Source organism: Leptidea sinapis, chromosome 8 (genome assembly GCF_905404315.1).
Source record: "Leptidea sinapis chromosome 8, ilLepSina1.1, whole genome shotgun sequence".
Taxonomy (NCBI): Eukaryota; Metazoa; Arthropoda; class Insecta; order Lepidoptera; family Pieridae; genus Leptidea; species Leptidea sinapis.
Genome location: NC_066272.1, coordinates 14,726,859 through 14,750,381, shown reverse-complemented (window position 1 = coordinate 14,750,381; position 23,523 = coordinate 14,726,859). Strand labels below are relative to the sequence as shown.

At 35.4% G+C, this 23,523-nt stretch overlaps 1 protein-coding gene across 1 annotated transcript in view; it reads right to left on the bottom strand.

The window, feature by feature from the left end:
• Window positions 1–1,321: 1,321 nt before the first annotated feature.
• Window positions 1,322–23,523, bottom strand: part of LOC126965705 (carbohydrate sulfotransferase 3-like) — a 41,705-nt gene continuing 19,503 nt past the window's right edge. Inside the window, exons 3-5 of the mRNA XM_050809447.1 lie at window positions 20,772–20,988; window positions 10,527–10,709; window positions 1,322–9,275 (exon numbers count right to left, since the gene is read on the bottom strand). Coding sequence (XP_050665404.1) covers window positions 10,599–10,709; window positions 20,772–20,988 — 328 coding nt within the window. The 3' untranslated portion in view covers window positions 1,322–9,275; window positions 10,527–10,598. The remainder of the gene's footprint in view (window positions 9,276–10,526; window positions 10,710–20,771; window positions 20,989–23,523) is intronic.

The following is a 23,523-nucleotide window of genomic DNA, read 5'->3' as shown; positions in this document are numbered from 1 at the left end:
TGTGGTGCATGCGAGTGGGAAATGCTAATAAATTTGTTAGCACTGTGGCAAACAACTACCGCGACAGACAAGATATTATATGTATCTATACTAATAAACGGGGTCGGTTTTTTCCTTCGGTTAAATTTGAAAAGTAATTAACCGTTTGGAATAATACTTATTCCATTAGATGCAGCGTGTTTCGGAGAAGGACTTAATAAAGCAAGTAATTTATTTGAAGGTTGCATACTATATTTGTTTTACAATACTCTTTCGAATGATAATAAAAAATTGTCTGCTACTTTTTCATTGCATGTCGTGAACACTTTGTCATTGCATGGCGTGGTATTCAAAGCGCGGTCGAAGCAGCACAACTGAACGAAAACTCTGCCTAATAGAGTTTGTCTTCTGACAATTTTTGAGCCTGATTGTGAGTTCAGTTACTTATGGTATGTCAATGCAGCTAATAGCAGTATTATTTTTTTATGGAGGAGAAAAACGAGCGTAACGAACCTGATGTTAATTGATCACTGCCACATGCATTCTCTTTCAGCATCAGAGGAATCACAGGAGCGTTGCCGGCATTTTAGAAAGGCGTACGTGCTCTTTTTGAAGGTGCCCATGTCACTAAAAGGAAGCTCATTCCAGAATTTGGTTGCACGTGGAAGAAAGTTCCTTGAAAACCGCACTGTGGAGGAACGCCACACATCCAGGTGGTAGAGATGATATCCTAATTTGTGGCGTGTCGAATTCGGCGGCATGCTCGTCTTGCTCACTGAAATGGCATAGATTGCGGCGGCGTCGTGTGCCAGGTCGTTCTTCCCTCAAATTGTAACGGAATCATGACTAATCACATAATGATATTAATCAAAAGACAAAAAAGTATATAATGACAAAAAAGACAAAAAAAAAACATTTTTCGTCTAATCGGCCAACCTGACTTGAAAGTAATAGTTGAAATTAATGATTCAATTTCAACCTTGTTCAGTGGTTGGCTGTAATGCGACATGCGATAGATGGACAAAAAATTGAGGGTAATTTTAAAATTTTCACTTAAAACACTTGACCACCGGCCTTACAAATACAATTGGCATAAAGTTATACCTTCAAATAAACCAATCATAAGCAAAATGTCTATTTGTAAATATCTAGCGTATAACGTTTCCCGCGTTTATTCGCAAGGCTGCTTGACATTCGGAAATTTTCATAATTATCATTGTATTGACAGTTTTGTCAGCAATTTAGCCAACATTTTGAATATTCTTGGTTTATTCTCAGGTATAACTTTATACCAAGTATATTTGTAAAGTCATATTTATGTAGAGAAATAAGATACAAGATATTTCAGTCTGATTCTATAGTTTTATTTTAATAAAAAACATATTACAATGTACATGCGATAGCGCTGGCCGTGCTAAATCTTACCACATAATAAAATGTCAACATTGTATGATTCGTATGCTACCTCTTATTTCTAGTAAGGCTACCCTTATTACCTATCACACAACTCCTTGGGACTCCGCTATTTATTCTATAATTAGGTATTGCTTTCAATTCCACTAAATAATGTACTTTACGTAAACAATACATACTCTATTGAGGGCTGTTGCTGTCACTGTGAAACTGTCATTTTATAGGTATGATAGCCTGTCGACTTGTCAATGTCAAATTGTGAAGTCCTTCGTTGACGTGTGTCACAAACGAACTAATATTGCAATACTTTTTATTGGTGTTTATATATTTAATTACATCTTGAACATATAGCCTCATACGTGATCCTAGATATATTTTATCATTATAGTTTTATTCTAAGACAGTATAACACGACAGAACGGCTGAAGCGCCCCCATTGGCCAACTTACATTTCGCACTTAAAAGCAATAAAGTAATAGAACATACTTTAACTTCATACTAGACCCCCGAATCGACGTACACACACATCAATCTTGGGAAGACAAAACAATTGAATGCCACGCCATGCGCGCTAAATTAGCTGCGCCGCGCTGGACCACTTCATCGATCTTTTTGTAGGGTTGGTAACCCTAGCACGCCGTCCAGTCTTAGGTATTAATTTCAAGAAATCCGCTGAGTTGTGTTCTATTTCCTGTATTGCGCTTAAACAATTACCCCAATGAAAGAAATGCGGCCAACGGCCATGACATGTGCTAGGCACAAGCTATTCCTTTACACATTGGCCCAATGTGTTCAGCGATAATAATATTATGAAAAACTAGTCAAACTTAGTTTTGATTTGCACCAACAGCATCAAACGTTTGACATTAATATAGTAAATGATACAAACACAAAGTGTTAACTATAACTTAGTTTTAGTATTTTTTTAAATGTGGAAATGATCACTATTCAATTAGAATATGAAGTAAAACAAAGAGATTTTTTTGTTAAATAAATCAAAGAACGACTATAATGTTCACTTGAAAGTACGTACTATGTTGAAATACTAATATTACAGCAACAGCCCCTTTACTAATCTCAAAATAACTGTATGAAAACACTGGATCCTACCGAACGTAATAAGTATCTAGATTAAAATATTTACTTTCTGGTTTTAGCGATTCATTTTTCGGTGTCTCAATGATCATGGTGGCCGCATTCAGAAGAAACAATAATTCGCTATGCAGTCTATGATATACAATAGAATTGTATAAATTCTACAATGCACCCACTGCACAATGCACACTCCTGGTTCTATCAAGTTTCAAAGTCCCAAAATATGGATTTTGAAAATCTATTCACACAATCTATTCAAAAAAACAAATCGCGAATTACGATATTTTTTTGATCAAAATTGACAAATAAATTAAAAAATATATGATGACAAGATACTAAAATATGATCCCGTTGTGACAAAATTGAAACTAATAAGATGAAATGACGTCACAGCTCAGTAATTATCACCGCGTCGCTTGATAACGCGTTCTATAGTGATACATAAGGCGTGATGTCATGTATTAGCGGCCACCACGACTCTTACACAGTATATATATCAGCTAAAACAGTATGTAACCTACGTGCCAACGTTCGAATTGACGCACGCACACAGACACAGGTCTCAACAAGGCCAATAAGCGGACCTGCACCTGCTTATGTGCTGCGTGCGTTATATCTAAGGTTTATACGTAGTTTCCATACTGCTTCATCTGATTTATATACTGTGACACTTGCGAGCGTTTTCGCTCGAAATTAAACGTCGATTGACAAATAGCTGAAATTTTTTCCAGAGAGAGATCCAGAATCTGCCAACATGCCATTGTGAAGCCAATAATTAAAAGTACTTTTACTCGTTTGAAATCTACATCTAAATCATAGATCTTAGATCTAAATCATCAAACACTTCATTTGTATCGACAAGACGAACAAAATAATAAAAAAATAAATATTAAAATTTATAATAAGTACTAATAATATGCTAATGATATGAATTATAATTATAATCTACACTGGATCCAGCCAGTTCAATAGGCTCCGCTCATAAAAATAACAATTTATAAAATATAATAAAACAATAATAATATAAAACAAACTATAACTAAACGGAATTGTATTATAGTATCAGTAAGAAGAACGTGAATAACTACGTAACTAAAATAAAATCTACAAAAATTGTACCACTACCTAAATATTTCTACTTGTAAGGTTAATTGGCATTCAAATTATTTACGTACAAATAACTTACAACACAAACATATTTCAATATAATAAAAAAATCTGCTTTTAAAATACATTAATATACTTTATAGAAAGTATTTCACACTTCAATTACATAACAATCTCTTCCTTTGAGTCCTCGGAACATTTCGTCCGATAAAATTGTAACATTTTTTTATCATAAACATTTTTTATTTTCATCATAACATTGTTAGACCGGATGAAAAATATTGAAAACATACAATTATATAAAGAAAAAAATGCATAAATTGCTTTCTATGAAATGCATAAACCACACATGACTTAATAAATCGAATTTTTGTGTCCATTTGAGACGGTACAATGTCAGTAATTTACAATTGTTCATCTTGCATTAAAGCAAGTACTTAAACTTCTAAGGGTTTACATTGGCCCGTGAAAATATCCGGCTACCCGCAAAAAGTGATTCATTCGACCTAATCTACAAACTACCTAGTTACAATGTATTTGTGCGTACGATCTGCCTCATGGCAACTTGTAATTTTTATGATACAGAGCCAATAACTAACTTATCATAAATCATGCAATAGTATACCCTATTACTACTAGTTTAAGGCATATTTGAATAGTTATATTGTCAAATCTATCAGGAAGCCTGTCGTCTTAACATTACTATGATAATAATTGATTATTTTTTATCACTATATATGATATTTTATACGTATTGTAAGATATTTTTCTATTAATTACGAAAGCAGTGACAACCTATCAGTAATAGGAATAGATAACTATAAACACAATCATAGAACAAGCAATATTAAAATCTATATTGTTTTATATTATGCGCAATACAATGGCACTTAGAAAAAATATAAAGGCGAACACTTCTTTGCATTGCCAACAGATAATACCGGATTCAATCCCAGAGAAGGAAAAACATGTTACATTAAGGAACCATATTGTTCTTCATAATATTAATTTGAGAGAGCCCTGTTTCTTATTTCAGTATCTTAGCTAATTTCAATGTTATATTAAGTCCATGGAAACGCTTTTCTTACTCTATGATATTTTACTTACAAGAATACAATATAATTGATCATTTCTTAAAATCAAGTGCACTTAATAGAATCTCACGATTTCTTAAAAATTTATATTTAAGCATAATTTATATCTAGCGTCAGATGGCCTACTCCAATGTGGTGAGCACCGATGTTACGTAGATTGGATATGACATGACATAGACACAATGCGATATTTAATGAGTTACCATTAATATTTATAGCTTGGAAGAATATTCGGCTCGAAGGACCAAAAAAGAAATTTAAGACGATAGGAAGATTTAGTCGTGGATTTTATCTGATATTATTATTATAATAATTCGTGAAGGTTTTGATTCCTATAAACAGTTTTATAATAATCTATACATAGTATCATTCGTCCGTCCAATATAAGGATGAAACCAATAAATATAACACATGATATAATTATAATCAAACCCCTTCCACAGCTCACGACCTTGGGTTCATTCATCTTTTGAAGTCAGCCTTTGTTTTGTTACCCATTAGTTATTTCATTCGGTCTTTGAGCAGTATAGAAAACTTTTGATTATTTTTAGACTGCGAGAAATATTGCTTTTATCATAATTATACATGTCTTATCCATTCTAGAGTATGTTTAGAAATTATCTAAATTTGACTAATTAACGATATGATATCTGAGCACGTTTGAAGAATTTTGTCCTTTATTGACATTTAAAAGGTGAAAACTATTAACTATCGTGACGTCTTAAAATAACTGTACTTTAACAAAAGAGAGTCTGCAAGGTGAATACATTTTAGGACATTCGTTGTATGTGCAAATACTACAGAACCATAAGCTATTAAGTATCAGTACATCCGTAGTACAATTATAGTACTTATCCCTATGATTATGAGCACAAAAATCGTGTGAAAGTATTGTCTATTTACCTATATCTAAAAAAGCGTTTGTATAAGTTTGGCATTATCCGCAATGTATTGTATATACAGGAGGAACTGTATGTGTTGCATCTAAATGTTAAAGGACGGTTCCCATTATGTTACGTTCCCCTTCAAATTTAACGAGTGTATACGCTAGTTAGTGTCGGAACTTAAGTAAGAAATTTTATGTCAGGAGGTAAAAAATTTGATTCCCAAGCAAAAGTTTTAGAATGTTATTCTTTAGTTAAGTGTTTTTTTAAATAGAGAGGTGATAAAATCGATGGAATCTGCTTTATTTCTTGGCATTACTCTTGAATCCAAATTACAATGGATCTCCCGCTAACAGGCTGAGTTCTGCATACGTGGTCAAAAAGAATAGACAATTAACTGACATAGATACGCCGCGACTAGTTTGCTTTACTTATTTTCATAGTATTACGTATCTCACTTTTATCTTCTCGCTAACTTTCTTCCAAGATAAAAATTATGTTATTATATAATATGAAAAGGAATACACAAAATAAAACGTTTACGTGTGTATAATGATTAAGGTAGATATAATGCATAAAAGCCTACGGAAGTTTTTATTCCGTGCTTCATTCTCATAGCGTATAAGTAATTGATTGAGAATACTTTAGACATTCTGTAATTGTATCATTGACTAAACAATAAACAAATAGACAGACAATCACGCTCAAAAATTGTATAAAGGAAACCTCTGCCTACGCGTCTATTAGGCGGAGTTGTCGTTCAATTAAGTATCGACCGCGCTTTGAATACAACGCCACGCAATGACAGTGTTCAGTGAAAAACTGTCCAAATAACAGCATATCCATAAGTGCCCCTTTAAATTAACAAAATTGTGTCACTAGCTTGACATTTTAAATCATATTGTTTAGCAATTACATTTCAAATGCTAAAACAAAATGTTCTTGCCCCGTGTTCGCGTCAGAGCTTCGAATGGGCGTATAGACTTTGAATATTACTGCCACAAAATAAGGTGTTAATTTGAATGAATGTTTTAATGGTATCTGTATAAGTTAATGTATACGTGTATATGCAACGCCGCTCGGACAATACGTTAAGAGATTGATCTTATAATGTCAAAGAATGTCCGAGTGTTTAATTCATTTACTTATTGAGTATTTTTTTTTAATTATTAAATATATTTGGATTAAGGTAATGTATTTGCACTACCAGTAAGTCACTTGTAAATAATGTTTATTTTAAATACTTAAGTAATTAATTTTAAATTTCAGTTATAATTTCATGTTTATGAACCCATTATTTATTGTATATTATTTTTCGAGTATTTAAAAAAGGCGGGATGTTATTGCTGTATCCAGTAGTGATGATGAGATGCATCCGAAGGGTTCCCGGCTTTGATCTGATACGCGCCAGATCTGCCATTTTTTAGGCAAAGAAAGTATTTTAGCGAATTCCAAAACTTCCTTATAAATTTTGAATGGCATAGAATACTATTACTTATAATCTGTATCTATGTTATTATTTTTAATTTTAGCTTAGTAGTAGTTAGGTGTCGGTCATGAGGTCATGTGTCACAAAGGAACCAAGGAAGATCAGAGATGCAACACATTTGTGTTGGAACACTTCACTCGAATTTGCGTATTTTTTGTTCTTTGTGTGTGTGTGTGTATCTAAATAAGTGATTTATTTTCATTATTTTTTAATAAATATTATAAATATGTAAACTCCAATTTTTCCAATGCGATTGACATTAACTCGGGTTTCTTTAGACTCAGTGTGGTGTTTACTGTAAACATGCATGGCGTGCATGTGCAGGGTAGGTTTCATAAGCATAATACTCGAAATTATTACCCGTCGCGTTCTGCTCAAGATCCGTACCAAGGCCTATATATCAAGCAGTGTCATGTTTAGATTAATAGCTAATAAATTCCTAGAATTATATAAGTCGTTCGTTCATTTATTGCAGATTTATACATTGTTCAAGTAAGATCTCGCTGTATTCGTAATCATTCACGTTACCAGACATTTTCTTGTGCCAAGCGTTTGTAATATCAAGGTAAACAATCAACTAAATAGCTTTTATAGTAAGGCCAACGAGATGAGGTAAAGAATGTAAACAAAGTTTCAGGGGTTCAAAACGTTTTTATCGATATCTATATAATGAAAACGGTCTTTGTTTGAGGCTCAATCATGCCTAAACCACTGATCGTATCGACATGAAGCTACCACCATACGATGCAAAATTTATCCTAGATGGTTTATGGCTACGGTTTATTTTTCGAATTCCAACGTTCCTTTCTTTTAAAATTCGCCCAGCGAAGCTGGCGGGAACTACTAGTATTTGTGTATTTAAAATAATTGCTGTGTTTCAAATGTTATCTAGAGCTGCCAAACTCAACAAGCAAAAATCAAAAAGGAAACTAACAGTAACGGATTAATAAAAACAAAAAACTAAGTAAATACTGAAACGAACAATTAACGTATCATTTCAACCGCAATCCAAAAAGGAATGAACTTGTTTACAAAATGACGGGCCAAATGTTGACAACTAAACAATTAGACAACAGTAATTGCTGCTTTGCTGTACCACGAAACACGCAACGATTGCTGTCGTCGAGCAACTTTTTTTTTTATGAAAATAAGGGACGAGACGATCAGGACGTTCAGCTGATGGTAATTGATACCTACCCATTACAAATCAATGCCGCTCAGGATTCTTGAAAAACCCAAAAATTCTGAGCGGCACTACAATTGCGCTCGTCACCTTGAGACATAAGATGTTAAGTCTCATTTGTCCAGTAATTTCACTAGCTACGGCGCCCTTCAGACCGAAACACAATAATGTTTACACATTACTGCTTCGAGGCACAAATAGGCGTCGTTGTGGTACCCATAATCTAGCTGGCTTCCTGTGCAAAGGAGCCGCCCACTGGTAAAAACTGACGCCATTACTGCGTACGAGTGATAGGGATAGAGATATAATCGCTTCGCTATCGCAATGGACCTCAGTAACCGTCCGTTTGTTTACATTATTTATCTGGACTCGTTGGCCTTAAGCGAACTATTTCTCATAATGTTCGAAGACAATCTCACAATTTTTTTAATCTCTATTCCTATTTATGTTTCCAAACTTGGACTTTAATAATAGTCGCAAATATATAACAATAAATATTACCGAATCTATAGTAAAACATCTACAATGGAAGCAACTGTATCAATTCCATCACGGCTATGCTATTCAATATACATAAATAATCTTATGTAAATGTGCCATAAATGTAATTGTTACAAAAATCTCACTTATTTTTTACAACTACCTCCAAAGCAAGATATAGTTCTTACAATGGTCCATCTTTAACATTTGATATAAACTACCGTGTCTTACACAACCCAATTATTAAAAAACACCTTCGTTTTATTTTTCTGAGCAATTTTGATGTGTCTTGCAAGCTTAATGGGCGTGCGATTTATGAAGGCACTAAAATCGTTTGAAACATTTAAAACTACTTAACAGATATATACAATATACCCGATATAAATCAATGATAAAATTATAAATTACTTCGATTGAATGACAAGTATAATCTTATAAACGAAATCAAAATTTACAACACCTTACGTATACTTCTCCAAATTCCATTGAATTATTGTTTTAAGGCGTTGATGCATCTGTTCAAATGCAAATTCGGGTGGAACGGGAATCATCTGAAAAATTGTAAAACATTTTCTTTAATTTCATTGTTTATTTTAGGGTTATTTACATTTATGTACATATGTCTTAGTCACGAACGTCGAGCAGAAGAAACGAGTACGAAGAATATTCGGTATTCGTCCTAGCTCCAGTGCAATTGGCGTGCGGTGTGAGTGCAGGCGAGAGCGTACACCGGGAGAGCGCCAAGCAGCAGCCAGGGAAGAACTATCGTTGCGTCGCACGCGCATGCCATTCACCAAGTTTTAATTACGTAATTTTTATAGCTGTGAAGTGAAACGTTTCTTCCTGATTATAATAAATACCGTGTGTTTGTAAGACTGTATTTTACTTGCTATTTTAAGCAGAATTGTAAAATTGTAAGTAGAGGTATTTGGTGGGTATTGCATGATATGTAGATTAAGTTTAAATAAAACACTTTTAAAGGATTAAAGCGCGTGTAATTGTCACTGTTTTTACATTAGATTTTTGCGTTAAAGTTACATTTTTATTTTAACGGTAATATTGCAATAAATTTGTACTCACACAAACAATTCGTACAAACTGCAATTGTAAACTTTTGTCCATTTGCGTTGTTGTATTGAATTTCACGTAGTTTTAATATATATATGGATCTCTAGTTAAAAGATAACGCTTAGATTAACGCTTAATGGAAGTGTGACGCTCATATAGATCGTGTTTGCATATCATTGGTAGTTTAATGATTTGTAAAATGTTGACTTTGGTATTTCAACACTGAATTATATAATTTTAATTGGATCTCAGGATCATACAAAGTATCCCGTATTTGTTATTATATGATAGTTTTATCCTGTTATCTGTTATTGACAATGACGTTCTATGCATATAGACAATGCACCACATACAAAATCAAAGTCGAAATAAGGCACATGCCACAAATGACACCATAATAACCTTCGACTGCTATGTCTATACATTTCTGATTGTGTCCTTTTATCTGTCCCATTCTGACAAGCGGGTCTTGTCTGGGTACTTTTCAATAATACTGTACCATATTTAATGAAAAAATATTCGTTTTAATAAATTACTTCCGCTTTTTGCATACCCATTTTATATAATAAAATAACGATATAAATGATAAGTCACATTTATTTTGAGTCGTTTATGTATCATTTAAGCACTTTTTAAGCACACTTTTGCCGTTCCGTTATCAGACTGCGAATTATATGTCTATACGTATAGAACGTCATTGGTTATTGTGCCTAATTGTTCATAAATAAACTCACCTTTACGAACAATCCCGTAGCTTGACGTGTTTCAGTCGTGTTGCCAAGACAGCAAATTCATAAATGCCGGTATCACTGTGAAATCGTGTAGTTGTCCAGTGGGTAGAAGTCTTTGCTAGTCATTTGTGACGCGTTGTGAGCGACTTTGTACCCCCATAAGTTCATCGCTTCCTTACATGCATCCTGGAAACCATTTGACAGATGTCATATTATATCATCTTTGTAGCATGGTCTATCCTGGTAAATGTATGTAAAAAAAAAATATCTGCACCCATGCTTAGCTGGTGAAATTACTGGGCAAATGAGACATATCATCTTGTCTCAAGGTGACGAGCGCAGTATTACCGCTCAGAATTTTTGTGTTTTTCAACAATCCTGAGCGGCATTCATTGTAATGGGCAGGGTGTATCAATTACTTTTAACTGAACGTCCTGCTCGTCTCGGCCCTTATTTTTATGTAAATAAAAATAAGATTGTAATGCAGTTAGCTTATTGCCAACATTAAAACACCCGATGTCCTAATAACCATTACATCATCCATACGAATTTCTTTATTTATTTATTATATAAACCTGTAAACTTACAGTTTTACCCAAAGCGTTTACAAGCTAGTCCCAAAAATACAATTAATATAATAAAATTATATTTAAAAATTAAAGATAAAATAAATAATGATAAAATAATACAAAAAATGTCAAGTTATATAAAATCAAATAATGTCCATAGCGCCAAATAATCAAATAAAATAAGTCCAAAGTTTTAAGTCAATAATTAAATTAAATAAAAAAGTTATTAATATATAATTCAAGTACTATCATCTAACATAATATGCATGTCATTTACAATCGTTTGAAATTTGTCCGCAAATAAATCAATGTCACACTGAGTGAGCAAGTCGCCGATCAGACGTAATGCTCGAGTAGTAGGAGCGTTCTTCGCATGTCGGGTGCGCGTGACGGGCCGCTCTAGTAGACGCGGCCGACGCCGCGGAGCCATCGCCCCCGCCGTATCGCGGGAGATACGATGTGGTACCAATAAACCAACTTGAGCAAGGATTTGCGGACACTCTAATTTATTTCGTATTATGGAGAGATAATGCACCACTAACAGCATCTATCTCCTGAACGAAAGCCTCTCAAGCTCTACCATCCTATACACAAATAGGGGAATAAATATGGGTAATATCCGAAGGTCCTCTTATAGAGCCAGCGGGCAAATTTACGCTGCGTTTTCTCAATCATGAGGGTGTATTTATCCTCATAGGGATCCCAGATAGTAGCGCAATACTCAAGTTTGCTCCGCACGTAAGCATTATATAATACCTTCGCTACCTTAATATCGCTAAATTGAGAAGCATTCCTAATAATGCATCCTAGTACTCTATTCACTGTTTTACAGGTAGTTATAATATGCAGATGAAAATTTAATTTATTATCTAATGTCAGTCCTAGATCGCAAATGTCATAAACTCTTTCCATAGGGGCGTCAAATATATTATAAGCTACGGTGATCGGCAGTCGTTTCCTTGAAAATGTTAAAACCTTACACTTATCAGAGTTGAAAGGGATGCGATTAGCCTGGCTCCACAGAGATACGGCATCGATATCCGCTTGTAGAGCTTTGGTATCACTGTTATCTGCAATACTCTGAAATAGTTTCAGGTCGTCAGCAAACAATAAGCACTTGGAGGTTTGGACCGTTTCCGGAAGGTCATTTATCATTATTAAAAATAACGTTGGTCCAAGGGTACTTCCCTGACTTACGCCAGACCTCGTGTAAAAATATTCAGAATCGTATCCATTCGCCTTTACAAATTGCCGCCTATTGCTAAGATATGATGCAAATAATCTGAGTAGGTTGTCAGTAAACCCCATCACAGCTAGTTTACGTAGTAAGATGTCATTGTCAACAAGATCGAAAGCTTTTCGAAAGTCAAAATAGGCAGCAGAGAATGTTGTAATGAAATTCAGTACAAAATTATATCATCCGTTTTCAAAATAACACTCCTTTGGATGCTATTATGGTTACTAAGCCTGGCTTGTTTAATGTTAGCAGTAAGCTAACTGTTTCAGAATCTTTTATAGAGGATTCATATTATGGGTGTAGATAAAGTCTTGTATGCAACTGTTGACAATTACGTATTTAAACACTCATGTACTATTTATTATACTATTAATAAACCCACATTCGTGTTTTAACACCCCTTATTACACAACAGTTGCATAAATAACTAATTGATGTCATTTAACTGATTAGACAACGTACTTTCGATATCAGTTTAAAGTTTTTTGATATCTGTAATAGTTATGGAGTAATCGCCTGGTCACACTTAACGGTTACATCCTGTATATACGAGGGGAGGTCAAAAAGTTCGCGGAATGACTGGGAAAAAAGATGAAATGATACATTATGTTATTTTTCCTTTTCAATATATTCCCCCTTAACACGAATACATTTTTGGGATCTGGCATATAACTTATTAATACCGTCGAAAAAATAGGTTTTGTCTTGGGCGTCAAAATACGCCGAAATCGCCGACTTGACTTCATCATCGTCTCTAAATTTTTTTCCACGCAGCTCTTTCTTCATCTTTGGGAATAAATAAAAATCGCTAGGGGCCAGGTCTGGACTGTAGGGTGGATGGCGTAGTTGTTCAAAACCGCATCGATGAATGGCAGCCGTCGCAACATGACTCGTGTGAACGGGCGCGTTGTCGTGCAAAAGGAGTACACCTTTTGTCAGTTTTCCTCTTCTTTTTTCTTTAATAGCTTCTTTTAATCGGTCCAATAGGGAAGCGTAGTACTCTCCCGTTATAGAAACACCACGTTCTTTATAATCGATCAAAAGAATACCTTCAGTATCCCAAAAAATAGTCGCCATGATCTTTCCGGCCGATTGCGACACTTTAAATTTTTTTGGGGGTGGTGTGCCTTTTTTGTGCCACTGCATCGACTCCTGCTTTGACTCAGGCTCATAGTGGTGAACCCAAGTTTCATCACCGGTTACAATTCGGGCCATAATTTCTTCCCTAACTTCTCCACAGCGGTCCAAATACTCGCGGGAACAGTTGACGCGCTCACGTTTTTGCAGCGGCGTGAGCATTCTCGGGACCCACCTTGAACACACTTTACTCATGCCAAGATGTTGATGAAGAATATTTAAAATTGTGGTTTCTGATACTCCAACTGATGCTGCAAGTTGTTTCTTCTTCAACCTTCCGTCTTCCAATACAAGTTTTTCAACTTTTTCAATGATTTCCGGCGTAGTGGCCTCAATGGGCCGTCCAGGTCGAGGATCATCTTCAATTGACTCCCTTCCTTGCTTGAAAAGGCCGTGCCATTTGTAAATCATGGTTTTACCAGGAGCAGAGTCTCCGTAAACAGCTAACATCTCTTGCAAAATAGTTTGAGGCGTTTTTCCTTGTTTGGTGAGGAACTTTACGACGGCGCGATGTTCAATTTTCTCCATAGTGGCTAGTTTGTTCCCGATTTACTTGTTCACTCGTTTGTAACTCGAAAGCTAATGACCCAATTAGGCTAGAAATTGGCATATATAGTAATTATGAGTTACTCAAGTAGCGGCTACCTGGAGGAGCGACCTCACCCCCGCCAACCCCGCCATTCCGCGAACTTTTTGACCGCCCCTCGTACACTTAATATAATGTTTGAAGTAACATAATTAATACTTCTAGATAGAGCCTCTTGATGTTAGTTAGGCATCGCATTACAACCAGCAAGGTTTATTACTTTAGTGTGCATGACGGCTGCGTATTACAGTCGCGAAATGTCAGTCACTTTTTTTGTGTGCGTGCGTTTGCCTTGTGCAACTCTGAGGTTGTGGTAGGTCAATTAAATCTCAGAAGGCGTAAAAAGGCATTAATAGCATTTTTTTTTTTATGGAATAGGAGGACAAACGAGCGTACGGGTCACCTGGTGTTAAGTGATCACCGCCGCCCACACTCTCCTGCAACACCAGAGGAATCACAAGAGCGTTGCCGGCCTTTAAGGAAGGTGTACGCGCTTTTCTTGAAGGTACCCATGTCGTATCGTCCCGGAAACACCGCACAAGGAAGCTCATTCCACAGCTTCGTGGTACGAGGAAGAAAGCTCCTTGAAAACCGCACTGTGGAGGACCGCCACACACCCAGATGGTGGGGATGATTATTTTATTATTATTTTCTGAAAATTGATTCCTTTACAATTATTTTTTAATGTCATTGTTAATATACATGATACGCCTACCGCTTCGGAAACAAATGGCGCTCTGAGAGAGAATAAGCGGCGCAAGAAAGTCCCCATTAAGCATTCTATTTTTAAGCTCTTTTTAGTAAATTTATACTGTCATTGTTATTGCTATAAAAAAATCATAAACTGGTGCCTGGCTGTCCGATCACTTAGATATTCAGCTGTGGCGTAGTAGGATTAACGACGGAGCCATTTTTTTTTAAACATTTACATTTATTTATAGATAATGCCTGAACAGTGGCTGGGACTTTATTATAGAAGTGTATACATTTACCCTTAAAGCTATTTTGTATCTTATGAAGCCTACTAGAATTAGTTACAAGCAATCTCTTATTTATAGTGTTATAATAATGAAAATCACTACTAAGAGCAAAAAGGTGACGATTTCTGTGAACGTATATTAAATTTTCATAAATGTACTGACAATGAACAGTCATCATATTTATTTCTTTAAATTTTTCTTTGAGAGACTGTAAAACTAACAAACTAGGAGAGTTTGTGTAACAGACATGACAAATCCTTCATTATTTCATGTTATAATCCCCGTGCATTGAAATAGGGATGACATCTTAGTGACTTATACTTCAAAAATCAATTATTTAACGTACTATAGCGAAAATTTTCTCCACGTAGGTACCGATCGTAGGGGTTTTTCCGAACTTATCCACTTCCGTTATCCAAACTATTTCTTACGTAGAAACTGTATTTGCTATCTAATCTATAACTTATTATTTTTATGGTGTGATTGATTAGGTATTACAATTGTTATCCATTGATAATATTATAATAAATAGAATAATAATCATATTGATAATCCGTAATCAATCAAGCTTAACTTCGTATGAGGCATTCATTGCCCACATATAATTATTAAAATACTTAAAAAATCTAATCATCCTTGACATACAAATATTGACACGCTAAACCCTAAAGAATTAATTATATATACCATAAAAAAAATCATGAGATAAAAATGAACGGTAAAAAATTTGGATTACAAAGAAATATTAGAGATTATATTATATAAAATTGCGATTTTGCATCATCATCATGATCAGCCGGAAGAGGTCCACTGCTGGACAAAGGCCTCCAACAAAGAAAAAAAAGTACAGGAAACTCTATTACTAGTTCCATTTAAAAATAAATTAAAGAACCTGTTATTGTCATGAGTTCTTTTTAGAGAGATTCTTATTAATATCAGCAGAATTAGAACTCATTCAATCACGCCAGTGAAGTGAGTACCACTTGTAATTATTATTTTAGCATTTCTATTTTAGTATTCCTAATTATATTACTAATTATTGAATTAGGTCAGGTCACGAAATTTTATGTAATTTTTGTTTTGTTGTTAGGTATTACTTTTTATTGTGATATTATTATTTGAGAATGGTAACCCTTCATATATGTACTAGCTGACCCGACAGACGTTGTCCTGTTCATAATAAAAAAAAACTCTTGCGGGTGGAATTGTGTAAAATCGGTTCTTAGCTGACCTATACTCGACGAAAGGAATATTCCTACCAAATTTCAAGTCTCTACGCCTTATATATATATATAGATAACCTTTAAGTAGTTTGACAATTCGCTAGACCACCTGGGATTCTTCGGAAGACCAGCGCTGATCATATCACCTGTGGGTATGAACAGTATTATGCTGAGGTGAACTCCAATTCTGCATGTTCATATAAATAAATAAATAAGTCTGCTTGTATACCTACTTTAAAGTTGCAGAATAAATTATATTTCTTTCTTTCTTTTACCAAAGATTTCTACGACGATCAGTCCTTCCGGTATGTGGTCGCCATTCGAGGAGTTTACTGCCCCAACGGCAATCTGTCCGTCAAACTATGTGCCCTTCCCACTACCATTTCAGTTTCGCAATCATTTGGACTTTGTCAGTGACTCTGGATGTCCTCATTTCTGATTCGATCTCACAGTGAAACTCCGAGCATTTAGCATCATAGATGGAGTGATTTACGAAAGTGACGATCAATACATAAGGGTCGCGAGCGCGTCGAGCAACTCAAGTTGGCCGTTGCTTGGTCCGCCCGCCAACCGCGCGACTCGGAAGACAAACAAAAAACGCGAGCAACGATAGCTTCCGGCTTCATTGTAATAAATATATAAGAATCTTAATAAAAGTATTGAAAATACTATTAATTTACGGAATTACTAGAAAGTCATACCGCTTTCGACGTAAAAATCGCGCTTTTTTATGGAACAGGCCACAACTAGGCATTTTTTTTTAATGAAAATAAGGGACGAGACGAGCACGACGTTTAGCGGATGGTAATTGGTACGCCCTTCCCATTACAATGCAGTGCCGCTCAGGAATACCTCTTTTGCCGGCCGGTTCAGTATTTATTTCGAAGGTATGAGTTAGGTTTAGAATATTTTATCCATTGGGAAAACCAACGCGATAGAACAGATTACATCACAAATATTATTAGAATGTTTAATATATAAAGATAAGATAAATTTACCTCCACGAGGATACGATAGGTACATGCGAAGGCAATGCAAGTAGTATGGTACTATTTCAATCCAAGTCCCCAGTCACGGGACCAAGCTAACACCTTGGTCCCCTGACTTTGTGGATGTTGACACCACATAACCTATGTGTTGCAATATATGAGCGTATACACTATACAGCAACATGAAAAGAGAAATCTATGAAATTACTTTCCCAATGATACCACTTTGGGATTGGAAATGGAACGACCACCCTCAGGCTATTAAATAATAAGTTTAATTGTACAATATTACATTGTAAACATATTTTTTTCAAGGTTTCAAACAAAATTCATGAACAATGCGGGACTCGAACGTTTTGGCTCGAACGCGAGAGGTCGCGGGTTCGAGTCCCAAAAATTTCGCTTGTAAATTTAATTTGTGTAATTAATTCCAGTATTCCATTTTTTACCATATTACATTAAAAATAACATATGGTTTAAATTTGAAAGAGCGAAATCTCAAGTAAATCATCGAACTCAAAATCAATCCTAATATGCAAATGTTTGGGTGGAGCAGGTTATCAACTGTAAAGTAGATCCTGTAGATAGAGCCAAAACCTGAGAGTGGAACAGTACAACCCGCGATCTCTCGCGTTCCGTGCGAGCGCTCTTCCACTGAGCCAACCGTTCGAGTCCCGCGTCGTTCATAAATTTTGTTTATAAATTTAATTTGTGTAATTAATCCCAGAAGTGATTGGTTATCACTTCAAAAAAAACAAATCGTATAATTTTTCTAAGGAAATAGTATAGATTTATCGGTTATCGCACTTTAAAGTGGAATAAAACCGGTCAAATGCAAGTCGAACGTGAAGGGTTCTACGATCGTTTAAAATATAACTGTATGTACCTTTACTTGCCTTGCGACCACTATGAATTTCGGCATCTAGGTTTTTTTTAATTGTTGCCTATGGTTTCCCGGGGCGTGAAAATAATAGAGGAGTCCCAGACCCAAAAGGGTGTCTTAATAGGCGACTTCGGGCTTTCTCTATGGGAGAGTCACGCTGCCGTCCTATGACATCCTTGTCCGGATTAATTACCACACTCGCACAGAAAACCTGCGTGAGTGGCCTTTGTCCACTAAGATCCATTGAAAAGATCCATTGATGGATCTTTTTCCACGTTACATATATTTTTGTGTTTATTTGCATATTTTATACTTAAATGTCTCCGCCAGTGTATTTCGTCAATTTTTCTTTCAAGTGCCCAATACATGTGTTTATGTTTATAATTTCGGTTTAATAGTGGTGAATAAAGGCATAGATTTGAGCTGTTCGTCTTCTCCTAGAGTTTTTAACGCTATAAAACTGCATGGTAGTTGCAGGCCGTATTCTTGTTATATGTGAAACCACTGCTTAAAACCGTTTATTAAAATTTGTATTTTTGTTGGTGATAATACTAATAATTTGAAAAATGCAATTTGCTAGCTTGCTTTTCTTCTAATGGTGCAAGGTTCTGATAGATTGTAGCAATATAGTTTGAGTTTTGTATATCACCACCCTTACATGTGCAATGGATTTTTTAACACTCATTTGTGCTTAAAAATCCACTATGTACATCAGTCTTGATTAATGGATCAAAGTGGACATAAAAGTGGAAAAAGATCCATCAATGGATCTTTTCAATGGATCTTAGTGGACAAAGGCCGTGAGTGTGGATAGCAATTGAAACAGCTCCATGTGAAAGCATTTTGATAAGGAAAACTTCACATTGATACATGAACTACTTTCTGAGATTTGAGCCACAAACATACGGAAGTTGAATTTTTACGTATAAAAAGATGTAATTATATTATATTTTTTGCTAATGTTAGTAACCTTCATATTAAATACATAATTCACATTTAATTACGAACATTAATGTAAATTACCTTGTTATTTTACTTTGGTATACTTTAAGCTATTACAATTATTGTTTCAGTGTTTAAAGAATATTTTATATTACGATTTTAAGTGACAAGTAATCAAATGAACTGTGGGAGTACGTGACAGAACTAATTTATGGCCCACTTCTATCCATCTATGGTTCACTTGTGCAACACCAGGGATCAAGAGAGTGAATTAAATAAAAGACTTGTGTGGTTTTATGAAAGCACGTTAAAAGTGAATCTTTTTTTCACATTATAGACATTTAACTAAAAATTTTTGGAATAATAATCCATTAAGGGTATAAAAATCGCTTTATCAATATTATTATTCAAGCCAAGAGCATACCTTCAGTGGAGATATGCTCTTGGCTTAACGGTCCCTAAGTCGTATTGGTTCAGGAATAGTACAGTCGGCAACTGACACACACCCCGCAACAAGTGTCTTCTTTCGCTGTAGAATGTCAAAGATCAATATAGTGTGGGTCGCATATAAGGTCATATTTTTTCCAACAGAAGAAGTTGTTAGAAGATGCAAATATTTTTTATGGAAGAGAGGACAAATGATGATGTTAAGTGATCACCGCTGCCCATATTCTCCTGCAACACCAGAGAGTTGCCGGCCCTTTAGAAAAGTGTATGCACTCTTTTTAAGGTACCCATGTCGTATCGTCCTATCGTCCCGTACAAGCAAGCTAATTCACAGCTTGGTTGTATGTGGAAGAAAATATCTTAAAAACCGCAGAATCAAGCCAAGCCAATAGTAGAGGAGGATCGTCGATGATTCTAGTCGCTCATCATTGTATGCGATCAAAGGGAAGGAATTACGTGGTGATGGGAAGCCTGGATATTAACAGGATGCATTTACATCACAGTCATGACAACAGACAGAATCAGGACTTGTTTTGATCACGCATTACCAAAGGCGTAATTTCTCCCCAAAAGTCTACGACGACTAGCAAAGAAACCTACCTTCATCAGCGAAAAGAATAATGGGTGATCTCATTTGGACTGGCTAAAAATAATCCAAATATTTATTTACCTGTATATAGTAGCTATAAATTTAACAATGCTTAGTGTATACTTCAATAAAGTAAAATAATTAACTAAATTATTTCCAAATTCGTTTAACGTTTCGAAACGTCAAAAGTTCATGAGTTCGTATAAAGTATTTTTGAAAATTTTGTAATAAAGGAAGAGGGAGGCCCCCACAAGATTTTTTACCAATGGCCTCCCATTGCACAGGAGGCCAGCTAGATAATGGGTACAACAACTACGCCTATTTCTGCCGTGAAGCAGTAATGTGTAAACTATACTATTACTGTGTTTCGGTCTGAAGATGCCTTAGCTAGTGAAATTTACTGGGCAAATGAGACTTAACGACAAAGGTGACGAGCGCAATTGTAGTGCCGCTCAGAAATATTGGGTTTTTCAAGAATCCTCAGCAGCACTGCATTGTAATGGGCAGGGCGTATCAAATACCATCAGCTGAACGTCCTGCTCGTCTCGTCCCTTATTATCATAAAAAGGTTGTTCCCAAAACGAAACACAGCAAATAGTTGAACCATTTGCTGTACACCATGGAGACAAAAAGTTTGGAGACTACTGCTATACAATAAAACAATACCTGAATATCTTCCACATAATTGAAGTCCAGAGTGTTCTTCCACTTAAAAGGCACTTCACGAGAGACTCGAAACGTGGAGCTTACTCCTGACACTTCCACGTTCGTATGGGTGAGGAGGAAATCTTCCACAGACGATGTGGGGCTGATGCCCAGAAACCTGAGCAGTTGGTGTGTGGTGGCGTTCGGCGATAACGCTAACTCTTCGTAACGTTGCACACTGTGGACAAAATATGTATTAATCAGAAATTTATTTTTGAGTGTATTTAGTCGAAATCCACGCGAAATTAGCTACCTTTGCCCACCACTTCTTTCATATTTTACATAATAGAAGGAAAATGGACGTGGCAACCGCCCATGGGCATTCGCAAAATCAGGAGTCAAATGATACAGTGCCGGCCTTTAAGGTAAATTGTATGCCTAGATAGAGCCTCTTACTGCTAGACAACCGATGAAAGCAGGAAAGGAATATTACTTTAGTGTGTGTGACAAGCTTCGTCTTACACTCACGATTTGTATGTCACTTTGAGTTAGTGTGCGTGCATTGTTTAAAATAGAGGTTAACAGTCAACCTCAATTTTTTTTCAAACGTTATCACAGCTGTCACAGTTTATCTAGACGTATAAATGATCTAAGATTGTATGCTTGAAGGTGCCTGAGTCGTATCAGTTCGGGAAAACCGCAGCCTGTAATTGATTCCACAAAGTGCCTGTGGGGCGCCTGTTTCTCGCACAACGCGTGGTTATAGAATGCCAGACAGTCAATGTTTGTTTTTTATTAAATCTTATTTTAAATGAAATAAGTACACTTTTAACATATTAATATTTTTGCCAAACTTCAACAGTTTGTTGGCAAGTTAATGCGCTTAAAAAACATTTAATTATGTGTACATACTTAACTACTACTTACTTTAATCTAAACTATTAGGACTTACAACTAAACATTATTAGAATTATTAAAATTAGACAAAAGAAAACATTTACTAAATCTATATACTATATTAGCCTATAGCATTGTTGAATAACATTGAACAACATTCAGTGAGAGTTATTCAATGCTATTCAACAGCGCATTTTTCATCTTAAATTTAACTACATTTTTATTTAGTTTGGGAACACTCCTCAGCCACGCTATCTCGTTGTATATGACTGGCACCACATATTCATTCAATCTTTTGCCGGAGTAATTTTTAATCTTTGGAACCATTAACTTTCCCCCCCTGACGCTTCTGGAGTTATATTTATTTTTTATAGTAACTTTCAAACTATCGTTAAAATAAAAATCTATTGCTATTTGGAATTTGGCTTTTAAATCAACAGGTAGTATTTTAATTAGTGAATATAGTGATATGTGAATATGTGAAGCGACAGGATTTCGCATATTGTCGAGGTACAATGCACACGTGCTTAAAAGAAGCCCACGACTGTAGTGCTATGACGCGCAAGTTACAACGCATCGCGCACGGTAAGTTTATAACAAAATAAAACACCATAGAAAAAATTATGAAAACAATAATTAATAAATAAAATAAGTTAATTACACATGTACATGTATCTATGTACTACGAGTTCTTGAAATTTTATTTCATTTGCTGCATCCCGCGCCGCGATCTTCATCTTAAGTTCGTCGAACTTGGAAGTAAATTGTTTTTTGAATTGAGAGTTCATATCCGCTGTAAGGGTCTCTATCGATTCTAGGGCGGGTTCAGATTTCTTTGACGTGTTAGGTGAACAGGTTTTTCTTTCAGAGAACATAGCATCATAAATAATGATGATAAACTAATGTTTAATTCCACTTCTAGACTTCAGTATACCAACGGTATATCTTTGGTCGGCTCAAGCGAAGCGACGCGCCGAACGCGTGCGCACAATTTAAACCACGTCTAAGTCTTCACCGAACGAGAACAATGGCAATACAACGTTTGCTGGGTCAGCTAATCTATATATATAACGAGAATGGTTATTGATTTAGGCCAAAACCACTGATCGATCGACATTAAACTACCACCATTCGATGCGAAATTTATCCTTATTCTGGTTTATGGCTACTCCTGTTTCGTTTTCCAACGTTTCTTCCTTTTAAAATCGCACAGCGAAGTGGGCGGGAACGGCTAGTTATATTATAAATGTGAATGTGTTTTTGTTATGCTTTCAAGCCTAAGCCGCAGAACCGATTTTGATCAAATTTAGCACTGATATAGACTAGAACTTGAAAAAGGACAAAGGCTACCTTTTATTGTAAAAAAAAATAAATGCGGGGGTTGAAATAGGGGATGGCAGTTTGTATATAAATTCGTCATTATCGAAGATAAAACCATGGGACTGTATTTAGACAATTTAGGTACTTGATAAGAAATAATTTATAAACTGATGAAATAATAAGCTTAAAGTTCACAGGGAAATATTAAAGAGACTATCCACAAATACAAGCTATATGCGCTGTATCATAGAAGAGCAAATAGCAGTTTGTATGTGTAATATTTGAAAAGTATCCTAAAGGACTATTCAACGCGGACGAAGTCGCTGGTAAAAGCTTGTTGATATAATAATATAAAGGATATCATAACTCATGCAGTGGAAGTGGTACTCATGCATACGAAAAGGGAGCGTTCAATTTATGCCTATACCGTTGGATTAAAAAAACTAAAAACTTTTTGTCTATTTGTCTTTGCCACCCCATGAGCCATCTGACAAAGCAAGTCGCTGCTTTACCAATCTCATAATTTACTCTTATTGTATGCTGTCACTTTTTTCAT